Genomic DNA, 15,858 nt, shown 5'->3' on the forward strand with positions numbered 1-15,858 from the left:
TTTTGGCTTTTTTGTAGGCACTTTTTTTCCATAGCGAAAAATAGGCGCTTTCATTAAGTATAACATAAGATTTTGTGGTATCCACTTATGTAAATACTTTAAATTGACGATCGAATTAGTTCATTGGATTCATATAGGGTCAAGGAGTGTAGCTGTAAAAAAATCATCAAAATCGGAGTTAAAACTACCGTTAAATCGTTATTTTTCATTTATAACCGTTGAAAAGTTTTGTCACGTTACTTGATCTCTAAATGTTTTTTTTTCCCTATTTTTGGCGTATGCGATCTCGAAGCATATACAAACAAGTTTGACGGTTGGATCGTTGAAACTAGTTTCGTACAATGTGTTTCCCATCAAAATGGTAGATTTACTAACACTTAGAGTTAAGTGTTAGTAAATCTACCATTTTGTGGTATCCACTTGTGTAAATACTTTAAATTGACGATCGAATTAGTTCATTGGATTCATATAGGGTCAAGGAGTGTAGCTGTAAAAAATCATCAAAATCGGAGTTAAAACTACCGTTAAATCGTTATTTTTCATTTATAACCGTCGAAAAGTTTTGTCGCGTTACTTGATCTCTAAATGTTTGTTTTTCCTATTTTTGGCGTATGCGATCTCGAAGCATATAAAAACAAGTTTGACGGTTGGATCGTTGAAACTAGTTTCGTACAATGTGTTTCCCATCAAGTGCAATGGTATATGTATTTACTAAGTAGATTTTAATTTATTTAATTTGTACTTATAACACTTAAGAAATTGAATGATATATATGTAAAAAAAATATTATGGGTTTTTTTTAGAATAATATATTAAGTTCAATGTTTATGTGAAATAAAAATTGAACTTGAAAGGAGTAAAGTCACATTTTTGGTAATTTTTTTAATACTTTAAAAAAAAAAAAAAAACCTTGCGCGACGCTTTAATCGTCGCGCAAAACCACTTTGCGTGACGTCAAATTGTATACCTACGTCACGCCAATTGATAATTTTGGCGGTCCATAGCGAAAAATAGGCATTTTTTTTCAATTTTTCCAAGTTTTGCAGCCATATATCCTATCATCTTTTCTTCTCGGTTTTTCTTTCCGTAGACCTGTTTTCAGACCTCTTATCCTCTTCCTCTTCCTCTTATCATCTTCCTCTCGGTTTTGCTTAAATTGCAGACTTTCGGTTTTGCTTAAATTGCAGACTTTCCTCTCGGTTTTGCTTAAATTGCAGACTTTCCTCTCGCTCAAATTGCAAATCAAATTGCAGGAGTAAAGTCCTGCGTCTCCTCTATCTCTTCCCTCTTGCTCATCTCTCCTCTTCGCAACCTTGATCCTCAAATCTTTAACCCAGACTTGTCTTCCCTCTCTCTTTCCCATAGACTTCTCTCTTCCTTCTCGTTCTAAACGACGAGTAGCCACACGAATCTCGAAGCCGACGGGAATCAAGTCCCAAAATCAAGGTAAGGGTTTGTGATTTGCGATGGGTTTTTGTTATTTAGGGATTAGGGTGAAATTGCAGTTCATTGTAGGGTTTCACTACGATTAGGGTTTGTGATTTTGCTGCACGCGCACTCGATTGTTGATGGGTTAGGATTGAATTTGTATGTTGGGTCGATTGTTGTTGACTTTTACTTCAAGCTTTCCCAGGTTGAGTTAGCACAGAAGGTGTTTGATGGATTGCCCGAGAAGGACACAGTTTTGTGGAATATTTCTGTTTGTGGGCTTCTTGGTGTTTGTGGCTTAACTGGGTTATGAAGATATTGAACAAGCTCTAAAAATGATCTAATCCAGTCTAAGAATGTGATGTGAGAATTATACGCACACAAATTAAACCCTCTTTTTATCAATTGTAGTAAGTATGTAAGTAGGGATCGTTCTTAACCGGGGATTAGGAGGGATTGCAAATCACTTGGAAACTGACTCAAAAACGTAAAATAAAGTTTAAAACACTAAACTAGACTCAAAGAATGCGAGACTAAATGCTTAAAACACTAAAACAAACCAAAAGACTCAAACATCACCCAAAACACTCAAAACTGCCTTAAAAACACTTTCTGGGCAGTTTTGAGCACCTTGGTGAATTTGGACGAATTTGTGCAACAAATTGAATCAAAACACTTATAAACATAAACTAAGACACTTTCTAACTAATTTGGACAATACAAAGACTCAAAGGACTCAAAACAAGTTCAAAAGACTCAAAACTGCCTAAAAACACTAACTAGGCAGTTTCTGACCTTAAACCCAATTTTGGACAAATTTAAGATTATGGCTTGATTCAAAACATTTTAAAACATAAACTAAACAGATTCTAAGCACTAAAGAACAAGAAAGTAAAGGGGGGGGTTTTGATTTGACGAAAATTGAAATAACAAAACAAGTTAATAAACTAGGCAGAATTGTAAAACAAATTCCTTGAAAACAAGATAATGGATGGATTAGTTAGAGGTCCATTCTCCACACAAGACACATTTGTATATGAATCGATTCTCCAATTGCTTTTCATTAACTATGATGCTCAACACCCCAAGTTAACCGTGATGCACTAATTAACTCTCAAATTTTCCTTATGTTATTGAATTAGATGATGCATGCGACAATTCAAATCATTCTCCAATGGTTCTCAACATGAATGCATAGAAGAGATACAATGAGAGATCATTATGCTCTATGAAAATTATAAGTGTTGACGAGGCAATTGTAACTATGAATGCATGATACTCTTGCCAAGAATTCAATTAACGCGGTTGTGACTAGCAACCTTCACTACTCATGTTTATAAACTTGTGACGATTAGGTGAAACTCGTTTATAAACTAGCATCGAGTTTATGCATGAAGACTAAGTATGCATCCCTAATCAACATACAAAAACAAGTTTTTAATAAACAGATAATTGAATTGCAATCACAACTTAACAAATCACAATTGGAAGAAATCAATTCATATTTCAAACATGTTCATGGCTTTAAACTTTCCCCTAACTAATTAGGGGTTTAGCCACTCATGATTACAACAAACTTAGAGAGTAATAACAAAGTAAACATTGAAAACAAGAATCGAAGTACACCTAAAAATTCCAACAACTCAATCTTGAATTGTATGAACGTTTAAGCCTCTTCTCCTCTAGTTGCTGCGGCACAAGGGGTTTTGGTGAGTTTTGGGGGTTATGGATGATGTAGAATGATGTGTTTAGGGTAGGGATGGATGTAGGGGAAGGCAAGGAGTGTTTTTGGGCAGAAAATATGAAGAATGGTGAAGTATGGCTGTGTTAGAGAGAGGGAATGAATTTCTGGCGTGAATGAATGTGTATGAGAGGTGGTTTGTATGAATGCATTGCATGGTTTTATAGGGAGAGAAAGGGGTGAATGTGCATGTGGCTGCAAGGTGTGAATGATTATGGGTGTATGTGGTTGAAATAATTAAGGGAATGCATGTGCAAAACAGCTAGGAAAAGTTCTTTTGTTGATGATTGTGTTGGTGATGAATGTGGAGTGGCTGGAATGATGAAAGAATAAAGGGTGCATGTTTGAATGATTAAAGGGGCATGTGGGTTGGAAATGCATGTGGAGTGGCTGGAACAAAGGGGGAAGCATGGCACAAAGGTGGAATGACAGCTAGGTTATGATGATGAATGCATAAAGGTGGAATGACAGCTAGGTTATGATGATGAATGCATGTGGATTAGGTTGGAATTGCATGTGGAATGGCTTAAAGGATGGAAGTGCATGTGGCTCTAATGTAGCCTTCTAGAAATCAGGTTTTTAGGCCCCCTTGCAACTCCCTAACTGAATTCAAGCCTTTCAAATTCGTCCATCCTCATGCCTCCATGCTTGCACTATCCAATCTTGGCCCAAAAATGCTCTAGAATGCTCCAAATTGCTTCTTTTTGCATACTTTGACACTAAAACCTGAAATTGCACGAAAATAACTTTAAACACTATAATTAACATAGTTTAGCTAATTAAATGCAAGAAAACAAGCTAACTAAGTCGTATAAATATGCTCCTATCAGAATGTTTGATCATCACATTTAGGTATAACTAAGCTATCAGGATTGTGATCAACAACGAGTTGGTGTGTATTCGACTGCTTACGAATATAAAAACCTGATGTAAAAGGGATTGTAATTTTGGTTCCCACTTTACACTGTTGTCCAATGATGCAAAGTGTTTAATTTGGATTTCCATTTAGGAAGTATCTATGTGGAAAATCAACAGAATCAAAATTTAAATGGGAAAGTTATAAAGAAATCTAAAAATTAGTCAATTTGGACCCTTGGGCCACATTGCTGGGTGGCCCTGCCAATGCAACCCCTTTTGGTTCTTATCGAAATAGATCCCTCTTAAGATGAGGACTATATGTATTTATGTACATGTGTGTCTGTATATATATAAAAAGAAGGAAAAATTATGTGCTAGGGTTATTGTTTGGTTACATGTAACATTGCATTGAGGATAGTGCTTCAAGTTTTATTGCTAAATGCTTGTTTATTTTTCTTTTCTTGGTCTTTTTAAGTATTAGTACTAGACACGTTTAATTGTTCATCTACTGGCTATTTTATAGGGTTGGCCATCCACAGTGAATGCAACACATTCTTCACTCTTGTCAGAAGAGAACCACACTTGGATATGTGAAAAGAACAACCAAAATCAAGAAACCAACTACTAGAACACTCGATAGAATCTGAGTTGAATATTTTGAAATTATGGGCACTGTTTGAATCAGTGGCTCTCTTGTACTGGATGCAACTAGCATTCAATTGAACCTGAGTTGAATCATTGAAATTATGGTCACTGTATAAATGACCTTACCTATTGCCTTGCCCTGAGCTTAGGATAGTAATATTGAATGGCCATATGTCATGACAATAATAATTTATTTGCCCTTGTGATTCCTAGTATTTGATCCATCAGGGGCCTTACGAATCACATGGAGTGTATAATCCAAAGTTCAAACCATGGGAGAAAAGATTGATTTCATTATATGAGTAGCCGATTCACCTTGAGGGGAAACAAAAGATTGAAGTTTCATAATTTTTGGTACTTTTGACAGTTTTAAACTTTTATTATTATTTATAGATCTGATAAAATTGTTGCTTTCACTTTATAGTATTGCAAAATCGAGATTAAGTTAACAATGACAGTAATTGAGTCAAAATTACAATAGCAAAGCTGAAACATGCGAGTTATTACAAAGTTTACTGCAGTAAGATATCCTAATTTTTGGGGAGGTCAGTATAAACTTTGCTACATCTTTGACATTTGGTTCTATTGTGTTTAAACCTGACCTTATTGAAGGCAAAGCATAAATAAAAATATGATTTTGTTGCTATATACTAGAGTGTAATTTTTTATTTTTATTTTTATATTTGGAGACGAACCAGGCATGCTTTTAAGCCTTTTACCTTCTTTTTAGCGAGAAAAGATTTATGCTTTCGCCTTTTGTTTTCTATTCTTTTGTTAAATTTCTTACTGATAAGTTTGTCTTTCAAATGATGTTGAGTTCAATGCTTTCTTCAAAAAGTGTATAGATGTCGCAGTTGATCACTTGTCGTAGGAGTGTGACCAATGCGCCACCCGCATTATCAGCATTTACTGCTCCATCCGTGAGTGTTCCATTGATGGGGGAGCCTACACCCCTTACTGAGGCTACTGCTACGGCATCCCAGGTGCCTGTATCATCGACGTCATCAGTGTCGGTTCAGTCGCTCAGTGCACGGCGGCTTCACCGGCACCGTCGTGATTTGGAGCCTTCTGTTCACACTTCCTCATCATCCAGAGTTGAGGATGGGGGCTCCCAGCCAAGTAGTTTTTTTTTTCCTAATTCTCACTACGTTGTATTTTTTTTTTCATTTTAAAACTATTATTTTTATGATTGTGAAAATTTGTTGCGGGTTGTGAATTATTGTTATTTTACTTTTTTAAGGTTTTGGGAAATGATATACTATTAGGGGAGGTTTTGCAAAATTTTCTATAGAAATTTAAGCTTAGAATTTTCACCATTTAAGTTTTTTTGGATAGCTAAAAAAAAAACCAGGAGGCCTAATCGAATGCTGAAGACGGCACAAAATGTACGTCTGTCTGCCTCCTTGATCAAGATTGCATATGACTCGCGACATCGTGGAGCGGCTACCTCACAACAACATAGCATCGTCGCTACTAGCTGTGGTTGTGTTATTCGGAATTGTTGTCCTATGCAGTGGGAGACTTGGGCAGAAATTCCTCAGGAGACGAAGATACTGGCGCGAGACAAGTTGTCGGTTAGTATATTAATTTTTGGCCTTTTATCATTTTTTTAATTATGTTTACAAATATTATAAACCAAAGTATATTATCTTAATATTATTAAATTTCTTACTATTATTTTGTTGTTTTATTTGTAGGTCAATTTTGATTTTAAGGATATATCCCCTGAGGTCATCACCTACTTAGACGAGACCTTTGCAAATCGGTACAAAAATTGGAAGAGCGATCTTCATGCGCATTTTAAGAAATTTAATGATCCAAAGGTTGCTCGCCTAGAGGGTTGCCCATCCGAGTTGGAGGACCGGCCAGAGGATTGGGAATGGCTCTGCAACCATTTTACGGACCCAAAATTTGTGGTATGTACTTAATATTTTAATAATAATTCATTAAAGTTTTAGTTATTTTTTTAAGCTTTTTAAAATAATTTCTTTCAAATAGTCGCACTAACATGTATATTGTGTGTTTAACAGAAGAAATGTGTTGCTGGCAAGATAGCTCGGGACTCTAAGACACTTCTCCACCATTCCGGTTCGAAGCCCTTTTCGTATAGGCTTGAGACACGACGTCAGGTAAAAGTATATTAATTTTGAAATTTTTATACAATTTATTTTTTATTATTGATTAATAAAATTTTCCCAATGTTTTTTTTTTTTTAGGAGGGTTCTAAGTTCCCTGAGATCGACGTGTTCAAGGACGTTTACGTTCGACCTGGCAATGAGATCGCTGAGCAGCTTCATGTATGTAGATGTAATTGTTATTATTCTTATATTTATGAATCGTTCAAATATTATATATATATATATATATATATATATTGTTATTAACCATTATATGTTTTTTCTTTATTATTACAGGCTACTATGGTGGAAAAGGGCGATGCTGTTCTCCAAGAAGTAACATCGCAACTTCTCCCCGAAACCCCAATGGAGGACGTCACTTTACCCGAGGATGTAGGTTTTCAGATCATGACTGAGGTCCTGGATCAAAAGTACGGTCGTCGTCATGGCAAGGTTGTTCGGGGTATGGGGAAGGCGCGGGTTCGTGAGACGGGTGCCTCTTCTTCCAAATTGACCACAGGAGAGGTCAACGCCCTGAAGGAGGAAGTGACAACCCTAAAAGGTCAGCTTGCAGCCCAGGACGAGCAGACAAAGGCCCAGAGCGAGCAGATGAGGGCCCAGAGCGAGCATATAAAGGCTGAGAACGAGCAGATGAGAGCTGAGAACGAGCAGATGAGAGCCCAGATGAGTATGATTGTACAGGCCTTAGCGGTGTCCGGTCTCCAAATCCAGCTGCCAGCACCTGATCTTACTCCACCTTCGACCTCCCAGCCACCTCACCTACCCGATACCCAGTAGTTTTCAAACCTAGAAGACTACTTGTTGTAGTTTTTTCTTTTTTTGTTTAGACATCTTGTATGCACATTTTCATATGGTTTATAATTAAATTTTTTCTTGGTTTATTGTTTATTGTTTAGAATTGAATTACAATATTTATTAAAAATTAAATCAAAAATATTAATAAATCAAAAATATTTTTGTCAAAAAAATTAAAAAAAAATAAAAACATAAAAAGTTTGCGCGACGAAAAAGTTCCATAGGTCATGCAAAGAAGGTTTGCGTGACGTAGGTATGGGTCACGCAAAGTGTCTTTGAGTGACGCACACCTAGGTCACGCCAACCCACTTTGCGTGACGCACACCTAGGTCACGCAAAACCACTTTGCGTGACGCATACCTAGGTCACGCCAACCCACTTTGCGTGACGCACACCTACGTCACGCCAACCCACTTTGCGTGACGCATCCTACGTCACGCCAACCCACTTTGCATGACGCATACTACGTCACGCCAACCCACTTTGAGTGACGCAGACCTTGGTCACGCCAACCCACTTTGCGTGACGCATGGTACTTCTTCGTCGCGCAAAACCTTCTTTCACAGGTTGGCGCGCGACGAAGGTTCGTCACGCAAATTTTTGCGCGACGTTTTTTGGACTTTGCGCGACGAAGGACCTACGTCACCCAAAGTATTTTTTGTACTAGTGTCAGCTTTTGGAATGTACACTTTGATAGAGATTTTCTAAATGGGTTCGTCATATTACCATTAGAATGGGATTTGTCTAACTTCAATCACTTTAATTAGCCTTCTTAAGCTCATATGTATTGAATTTTTTGGGAGATTTGTATTTAGTCTTACAGTCGTTGATGAAACATCCATATCAATATCTCCCTTGATTATGATAACGTTTAGTGAAGCAACATGTTCAATTGTTGGATGTTGATATAATATATCAGCTTTTGGAATGTACACTTTGATAGAGATTTTCTAAATGGGTTCGCCATATTACCATTAGAATGGGATTTGTCTAACTTCAATCACTTTAATTAGCCTTCTTAAGCTCAATTTTTAGGAGATTTGTATTTAGTCTTACAGTCGTTGATGAAACATTCCTTCATTTGAGCAATACAAGTTGCATTATCTCCATAAATGATAGCTGGAGTGTCTGTCTCTAACGGTAGAACATATTGCCTCCGATTATGAATGGAGAAAATTCATAACCAAATACATTCATGAGAAGCTTCATGGAGAGAAGTATATTTGAGAGATATGAGATGTAGCAACAAATGTTTCTTTTGTTGAGCATTGTTTGATCAATTTATTTTTATATGTATGCAAATCATTTCTGTGAGCAATTTTTAGCAGAACATTGCATTTACAGCATGTCAAGGAAAATATGGTGACTAAGGAATGGCTCTTTATGCATCTCTACTTGCCGGAGTCACTTTTCTTACTTCCAATAATTTTTCGGCAGATTTTTTGTTGAACTTAAAGCTAAACATTTTTCTCGACTCTCGCGGATTGTTGAAAATATTATAAGCGAATCATTGACGGAAAAAGACTGAAGACATTGTGAGAAATTTTTATCCCAGGATTTAGTTTTCCTTGTCCAAACCAAATAGCTCAATAACTTGATTGGTAGCTAATGGACTTTGATTCATTTCTCTTTATTATCAGCAATATTATATATTATATCTAAATTAAGAGACGGTGAAAATCTAAACTCGGGACGTAAGGGTTTAAGAGAAATACTTTATCAACCAGGCCAATGCACCACTTTATGAATTCGATTCCTTTGATACCAATTTCAAATATTGTGCAGAAAATATGAGCTTTTCATGAAACGCTTTATTTTTTGAGTAAACTATCAAACATAAGTTAAATTTTCTGGGAAAAAAAATATAAAGAAATACATGTAAAATCTTCGAAACAAAACCTACAGGTTTTTTTTCCCGGAACAAGATCCTATCTGAATCCTCCTTGCGAGAATCTTATTCGGATCCTAATAATCAATTCATCACATCCGCTCATCAGTCATTCTGCGGTCAAAAATCATTTTAAATTTTTTATTTAAAATCGAATACAAACAGTATCTAACGAAAGTTGGCCACATAATGTACGATGAACGGCTAAGATAAATAAATACTTTCAATCCTTACCAAGAGGATGCGGAGAGAGCAATAAGGGCTGGAAATTAAAATTTGCCACGTGGTCAGGGCCATTTTTGTATTCCACCTAGACCATTTTTTAATGGACACATGGACAGATTTTGAAACAGAGAAAAAGGTGGGAATGTGGGCACATTAGTGGGGAGGACAGCGGAAGTAACCGCCTTAACCGCCACTACACAAAACGATAAAATAAATTTTACAGAGAGTTGAAGAACTCAGTGAAGAACAAAACCCAGAAAAAGTTCCCCCCAACAAAAGATATTTACTTCTTCTCTTTGTGCGTAAGAAAGGGTAAACTAATTAATTAAGAATGGAAGGTAAAAAAGAAGAGGGTATAAGGAAAGGGCCATGGAAAGCAGAGGAAGACGAAGTGCTGTTAAAACATGTGAAGAAGTGTGGCCCAAGAGACTGGAGCTCCATTCGATCCAAGGGTCTCTTGCAGCGTACCGGAAAGTCATGCCGGCTCCGTTGGGTCAATAAGCTCCGACCCAACTTGAAGAAGTAACCCAATTTACTGTCCGCCATTTCATTGTCTCTTTTGTTTGCACTTGTTTGTTTTTGTTGGCACTTTTGTTTCATGAAGTTGGTGGATGATAATTTGTTCAGCATTTCAGAAACGGGTTGTTGGGTTCCCCTGGTAATTAAAATTTAAGAAATAGGTTATTTGCAAGTGGTGGATTACTTGGTTGTTAGGGTCTTCTCCTTCATCTAACTTTTGAATATTCTCCTCTTCTCATAATTTAGTTTAGAGTAGTAATATCGCATGTAATTAAAAAAAAAAAAAAAAGGGTTGTCGGGGTTTGGTTGCTAATTAAGATTTATGAAACGGGTTCGTGGGTTTTGTTGCTAACTGAGATTTGAGAAATGGGTTGCTTGTTATTGTTCTAATTATGATTAGAGTCTCAGTATGTGTTTTTCTACAGTGGGTGCAAATTTTCGGTGGAGGAGGAGAGGGTGGTGATAGAGTTGCAAGCACAATTTGGGAACAAATGGGCAAGAATAGCGACCTATTTGCCGGGGAGGACAGACAATGATGTCAAGAATTTTTGGAGCAGCAGGCAGAAGAGGCTGGCTAGGATTCTGCAGACATCAGCAGCAGCACCAGCCACACCCTCCTCCAAATCACATAAAACCAAAAGGGAAGTCTCTGTTTTTCATGAGCTTCCCACCACTATGGAGGTAATTGTCCTTTTCTTCTTTCAAAAGTTAATGTACAAAAATAGTAGGGTGCATTATAGTCAGTGACGCAGTCAGAATTTTATAACAATGAAGTCATATAATTTTAGCAAAAAAATAAAACTTCATTGATTCATTTTGTGGAGTTTTTAATGAGTAACTGACGAGTTATGCCACATTATGTCGACTTTGATGAGGCCTATCGAGTGAAGTTTTTTATCGAACACAAGAAATCGAAAAAGAAAGACAAAGGAGAGAAAAAGGAAAATCTATAAACAACAATACAGGGGTTGTACAAAAGCAGCAGCAAATTATAATTTAGTGTTTTTGACTCATTCTTTCAGTTGTTGCAGTTACATATAGGTTTCATGCACAAATATACAATTAGGGTCATGAGCAACCAATGACCCATGTTGACTTTGCCATTGGTTATAGTGGGCCTTGTTAACATTTTATAGGAAATTTTAACTTGGTCGAAGGCAAAAAGGTACTACCACACACCTAAATGATGTTACAAAATGGTACTATCCTCTAACAGGAGATCAACGATTGTATCTGGAGGCTTCTCAAACCACACAACATTTATGCTTCTTTAGTAATTTTGGTTTGTAATCAGTTGGGAAAGCGAATGAACTTTCTTTTAGAAACAGTTAACTGTGTTATTAGATGACAGGTTTTTTTCTTCTTCTTCTTCAGGCTACAAAATTCAATTGCTCATCGGAGGGAGAACCATCGTTACAAGCGCAACCATGCTTGTCACCGCCACCTTGCTTTCGGAACTCCGAGATCATCAAAATGGTGCCGCTGCCGGATATTGTTAAGCCCAAGTCTCTTTGCTTCGAAACAAATCCTGTTCAACATGAGCTCCCCATAACTGATAAGGATCCATGGACTGATTCCCACACTGCAATCCCTTTCCTGCAGAACCCACAGCCCCAAACAGACCAAATATTCTCATCCGAAACGCAAGAATTCTTGGCAAGGTTCGACCCCTATTTCGACATGTTAGGACCTCTGGATGCTTTGGGGCTTGGAAACGGAGGAGAACCACTTGTCATGGAGCCTCCATTGTTTGAACCAGTAGGAAGCTGTCTAAGTTGTGAGGGGGAGAGAATCGACCATACCATGACTCCAGATTGTGTGTTCGATGACTTCCCGACAGACATGTTTGATCAAATTGACCCGCTTCCGAACACATCAGGATCAGGGCAGCATTGATTGACAATAACCTTGTACCTCTTCTATATTATTTGCGTTAGTTTCTTTAGCAACGTATTGACAAGGACCTGCTGGCATGGTAATGCTTGTTACTGCCATTCTTTGTACTAGACACTGACCTACTTATAGTAGCTAGTCAAGTTTGCCTGCTTAATTCTTAATTCACTAATCGACACTCATCCGGTTTTCTTCTTCTTTGTTTCTCGTTGAAAAAAAAAATAAAAATGACGAGTTGGACTAAAATTAACTGCAAAAGAATCAGATCAATAGTTCTGGTAGCAACGAAATCACTAATGAAAATTTGATTCGATTTCATTTATCAATGTTTAAAGCAGAATATGATTATTCTGGTTCTGATACAAAGGAAGCTGTCGTTTCATTTCCTTCTAACCGGACCCTTCATGGTCTGGTAGCAAATACATGGGAATCCGAAGTTGCGAAAACAAATGAAGAAAACTATTGTCTGATTAATTTGTAAATCCAGTAACCCCCGAATGATCTCCGACAAGAGGAGTTTGGGGGTAAAAATGCAGTCAAACGTGCTAAAAGGAATGCGATTATTACACTGCTGTCTTGCTACTCTTATGTTCCAGTGGTTGGGAGTGAGTAACTGACACCAGTTCGGCCACGATTTACCATTACCTCAAACTTTCCTGCAGCTGATGACTGGTTTTTGATGGGCCTTCTTAGTTCTGAATATGCGCAGTATTCTACTTCGTATACTGTGGCGCCCTCCAGGAATGCAGAAATTGAAGAACCAACTCCTTCACCTGCACAAAGATGTTTTCTCTTAAATTTGAAAGGTTCTATGTCTTTCCTTTTGAAAGAGGAACTCATCACTAGAACTCAACTAACCAAAGTAAATTTTTTTAACGAACTCCCGGAAAAAAAATTCAAGAATATAAAACAGAAATGAAAGTAGAGAAAGTGTTAAACCAAATTTGAAGCATACCATGACTGACAAGGAGCAAGTTTTCTGTAGGGTATTTGTCAGCAAGAGCCTCAATGACCTGAGCATATCTAGCCCGGGCGCCCATCATGCTCTCACCCCACTGAGGCAGCTGGAGTTCATCACAGGAAGAGGCTCCATCAGACAAAATACTAATCATTTTAGGTCCATATACGCACAAATGTACACCGAGAAATTCTCACTTACCTCTTTGTACACCCGTTCCGCCGTTTGATCCACCGTCCCAGCCGGGAACATAGCCTCAAGATCTGCAATGTTGAAGCCCCATTGTCCATCTTTCGGAGCCAAATCACCGCGAATCGCCTCTTTGTTTAGCATCTCACATAACCCATATTCAATTGATACCTGCAAAATGGAAATAAGCGATGGGATACTCCAATATCATTATCATTCCATATGTCAGTCCCAAGCTTAAATGTCAAGAAAGCTCTTTCTTAGCCCCGATACGTAGAACGTTATATTATCAGACCGTAAATCATAACTTCTAATTGTGCAATTTTGTTTACAACGATAATTTAACATATCAAATATCTACCTTGTTTGTCAATTACATATACTGTGACAACGACAATATAACATAGATACATATAGGAGGCAGGGAAGGGATCTCTATTTTTTTTTTTTTAAACGATTCGAACCTTTTATTTTTCAAGTTGGACCTCATAGATAATCCTTGCAAAATATGCCAAATCAGAAATATTTGAAATATTTAATTGAGTTCAAAAAAATTGACGAACACTTTAGTTCTACAAGAAACAATAAAATTTAATTGTGATAATTAAATAGACAAATAATTTTGGATTAAACTGAATTTTTGCAAGCATGGTCTATAAATCAAGACTTACAAAATAAACGAGATTGTTGAAATTTGATGTGAAGTAAGCCCTATAACTACTCTCTATTTTTACACAAAATTAGAAATTATTTAGATAAAGGGATCTGCATACATACATATTATACATATACATACACACATATATATATATAATATCAACATTAATACATGTGAAAAATGATCATCTCATGATCTTGACCGTTCATCGTATATCATACGGTCAGAAATCATTTTAAAATTTAAAATTAAATATAAAAAGTTAACAAAAATTAACGAAAATTGACCGCACGATGTACGATGAACGATTACGTCACGAAATCCTTAGAAAAAAATATCGCCGATCCTTTTCCAATACATGTACATGTTGTTCTCACCAATATACGACGCAATCACAATCACAAAGTTCCAACATTAGTACTAAAATATCAACATAAGTAAATGAATGCGTTTAAATGGTGGGACCCACCTTGAGCTTAGAGGGGTCGACGGGGACGGGCTGGTCGCTCTCGTATTTGGAGAGAGAAGGGTCTTCGGTGGCGGAGAGGGCGGTGACGACTTGGACGGCGGTCTCGACGCATCGCACGAATGGCGAGACGAAGACGCGGTGGATTGGAAACCCGAGACCCGATCGGAGCTTGGTACCGGTGCAGAAGGCCCGGACCTTGCCCTCTTCGACCAGAGGCGGGTCCCACGGCCTCGGCGATTGCGATGTCCAGAGGGGCTCGAAGTTGTCGATGCGGTCGCCGTGGCGCATGACGACGACGTTTTGGAAGCGGTGGTCCGTGGGCCGATCGGAGGCTTCGCTGATCGATTTGGATTGACTTTTGTCCGCGTCCATTTCGGGGAAGATTTGAGAGAGAGGTCGAAGCCGGATGGAAGCAGAGTCGGCAGAAACGAAGAGAGCTTTTCTTGTGAATGGTTGAGTTGAGAAGGAAGAGGAGAGGATGGGCGTTAGTTTTGTAAGTTTCGTTAACCACATTTTACAAATTGAAATTATTCCGGTTGGGATAATTTCAAAATGATCGATGAAATTTTAATTTTCTCGTTTTAACCGCAAGTTTGAAATGAAGTACTTGTCATATGGGCAAACGTGTAATCTATGTTTACGCGGCGTTGAAAAGCTCTAATTCGACTAAAATTTAAGAATTTATAGGGTCAAAGAATCACGTATTAAGGTTATTTTCAACCGAAGAGTTAAGAGAACCAGGAGGTTGAAAAACGTCTTCAACTGAGGGTTAGGCCAGAGGTTCGTGGGAATCTGAAAGGGCCAAAGGATCAATCGACTGACCATTTTCAACCAGCCCGCTATCTAGCCCAATTTCAAGTTTTGTTTTTGTTCTTTTCCATTGCACAGCCCACCTATGTTTGGTTGAATGAAGAAATTTAAGATTATTAAGGAATTTTAAAATGATGGAAATTGAAATGATGAGATTTTATTTTCTAGAATTTGTAAATTTTTTATTTGGTTAACCTAAAAGAACAATGGAATTGAATATGAAATTTGTTATTTTTAAACTCTCAATCATAGAAATTAAGAAATGACACATATTTACATATAATTTGAACTTGGGAATTGGAGATCCCAAATTCCAAATTTTTTTTCCACGCGGAAATTCTAAATTTCTATGTTTATGAATCCAAACAAGGAAATTAATGCATATCAATTTATAAATTCTGACTTTTATCAAAATTCCAAATTTATTTCTCTCATCCAAACATAGTGTTAGGGTTTAGGGCTTAGTTTTTCACATATTTTGTCGTTATGACCTAACATTTCATATATTTCACATAGTTTTTCACATATTTCACATATTTTTCACTATATCATACTATCTTACTTTATTTTATTTCAATTCTTCACATTTAATACTATAACCCTTTGGCTCTCGGTTGAAGACGGTTTTTTGTGACAGAGCTAAA

General features: G+C 37.2%; 3 protein-coding genes and 1 long non-coding RNA gene across 4 annotated transcripts; 3 read left to right on the forward strand and 1 right to left on the reverse strand.

Moving 5' to 3' along the window:
• The first annotated feature begins 923 nt into the window (after positions 1–923).
• LOC125469445 lies at positions 924–4,894 on the forward strand. Its single transcript, XR_007251746.1, has 2 exons — positions 924–1,446; positions 4,551–4,894. It is a non-coding gene; the product is annotated as an uncharacterized LOC125469445 (long non-coding RNA).
• A 623-nt stretch (positions 4,895–5,517) lies between these two features.
• On the forward strand, positions 5,518–7,691 carry LOC103960396. The gene is made up of 6 exons (XM_048566850.1): positions 5,518–5,766; positions 6,187–6,246; positions 6,370–6,588; positions 6,703–6,801; positions 6,889–6,969; positions 7,087–7,691. Exons 1-6 carry the CDS (start codon positions 5,518–5,520, stop codon positions 7,585–7,587), a joined length of 1,209 nt encoding a protein of 402 aa, XP_048422807.1. The 3' UTR covers positions 7,588–7,691.
• Positions 7,692–10,049: 2,358 nt separating this feature from the next.
• LOC103935815 (transcription factor DUO1-like) lies at positions 10,050–12,133 on the forward strand. Its single transcript, XM_009345625.3, has 3 exons — positions 10,050–10,240; positions 10,663–10,918; positions 11,612–12,133. The coding sequence occupies exons 1-3, from the start codon at positions 10,050–10,052 to the stop codon at positions 12,131–12,133; spliced, it is 969 nt and encodes a 322-aa protein (XP_009343900.2).
• Positions 12,134–12,424: 291 nt separating this feature from the next.
• On the reverse strand, positions 12,425–14,776 carry LOC103935809. Its single transcript, XM_009345619.3, has 4 exons — positions 14,405–14,776; positions 13,290–13,448; positions 13,086–13,194; positions 12,425–12,903 (listed from the first exon to the last, which is right to left on the reverse strand). Exons 1-4 carry the CDS (start codon positions 14,774–14,776, stop codon positions 12,716–12,718), a joined length of 828 nt encoding a protein of 275 aa, XP_009343894.2. The 3' UTR covers positions 12,425–12,715.
• Positions 14,777–15,858: the final 1,082 nt, after the last annotated feature.

Source organism: the organism of the source record quoted next, unplaced genomic scaffold, assembly GCF_019419815.1.
Source record: "Pyrus x bretschneideri cultivar Hongxiangsu unplaced genomic scaffold, Pyrus_bretschneideri_v1 Contig43, whole genome shotgun sequence".
In the NCBI taxonomy this organism is placed as follows: Eukaryota; Viridiplantae; Streptophyta; class Magnoliopsida; order Rosales; family Rosaceae; genus Pyrus; species Pyrus x bretschneideri.

What these genes read in the sequence shown, in the direction of transcription:
- LOC103935815 (XM_009345625.3), top strand. Translation starts at nt 10,050, where the DNA reads ATGGAAGGTAAAAAAGAAGAGGGTATAAGGAAAGGGCCATGGAAAGCA. An exon ending in CTCCGACCCAACTTGAAGAA is followed by an intron (nt 10,241 to 10,662) that starts GTAACCCAATTT and finishes GTTTTTCTACAG; the next exon opens with TGGGTGCAAATTTTCGGTGG. An exon ending in AGCTTCCCACCACTATGGAG is followed by an intron (nt 10,919 to 11,611) that starts GTAATTGTCCTT and finishes CTTCTTCTTCAG; the next exon opens with GCTACAAAATTCAATTGCTC.
- LOC103960396 (XM_048566850.1), top strand. Translation starts at nt 5,518, where the DNA reads ATGTCGCAGTTGATCACTTGTCGTAGGAGTGTGACCAATGCGCCACCC. An exon ending in TTACGGACCCAAAATTTGTG is followed by an intron (nt 6,589 to 6,702) that starts GTATGTACTTAA and finishes TGTGTTTAACAG; the next exon opens with AAGAAATGTGTTGCTGGCAA. An exon ending in GGCTTGAGACACGACGTCAG is followed by an intron (nt 6,802 to 6,888) that starts GTAAAAGTATAT and finishes TTTTTTTTTTAG; the next exon opens with GAGGGTTCTAAGTTCCCTGA.
- LOC103935809 (XM_009345619.3), bottom strand. Translation starts at nt 14,776, where the DNA reads ATGGACGCGGACAAAAGTCAATCCAAATCGATCAGCGAAGCCTCCGAT. An exon ending in CGGAACGGGTGTACAAAGAG is followed by an intron (nt 13,195 to 13,289) that starts GTAAGTGAGAAT and finishes GATGAACTCCAG; the next exon opens with CTGCCTCAGTGGGGTGAGAG. An exon ending in CTTGCTCCTTGTCAGTCATG is followed by an intron (nt 12,904 to 13,085) that starts GTATGCTTCAAA and finishes ATCTTTGTGCAG; the next exon opens with GTGAAGGAGTTGGTTCTTCA.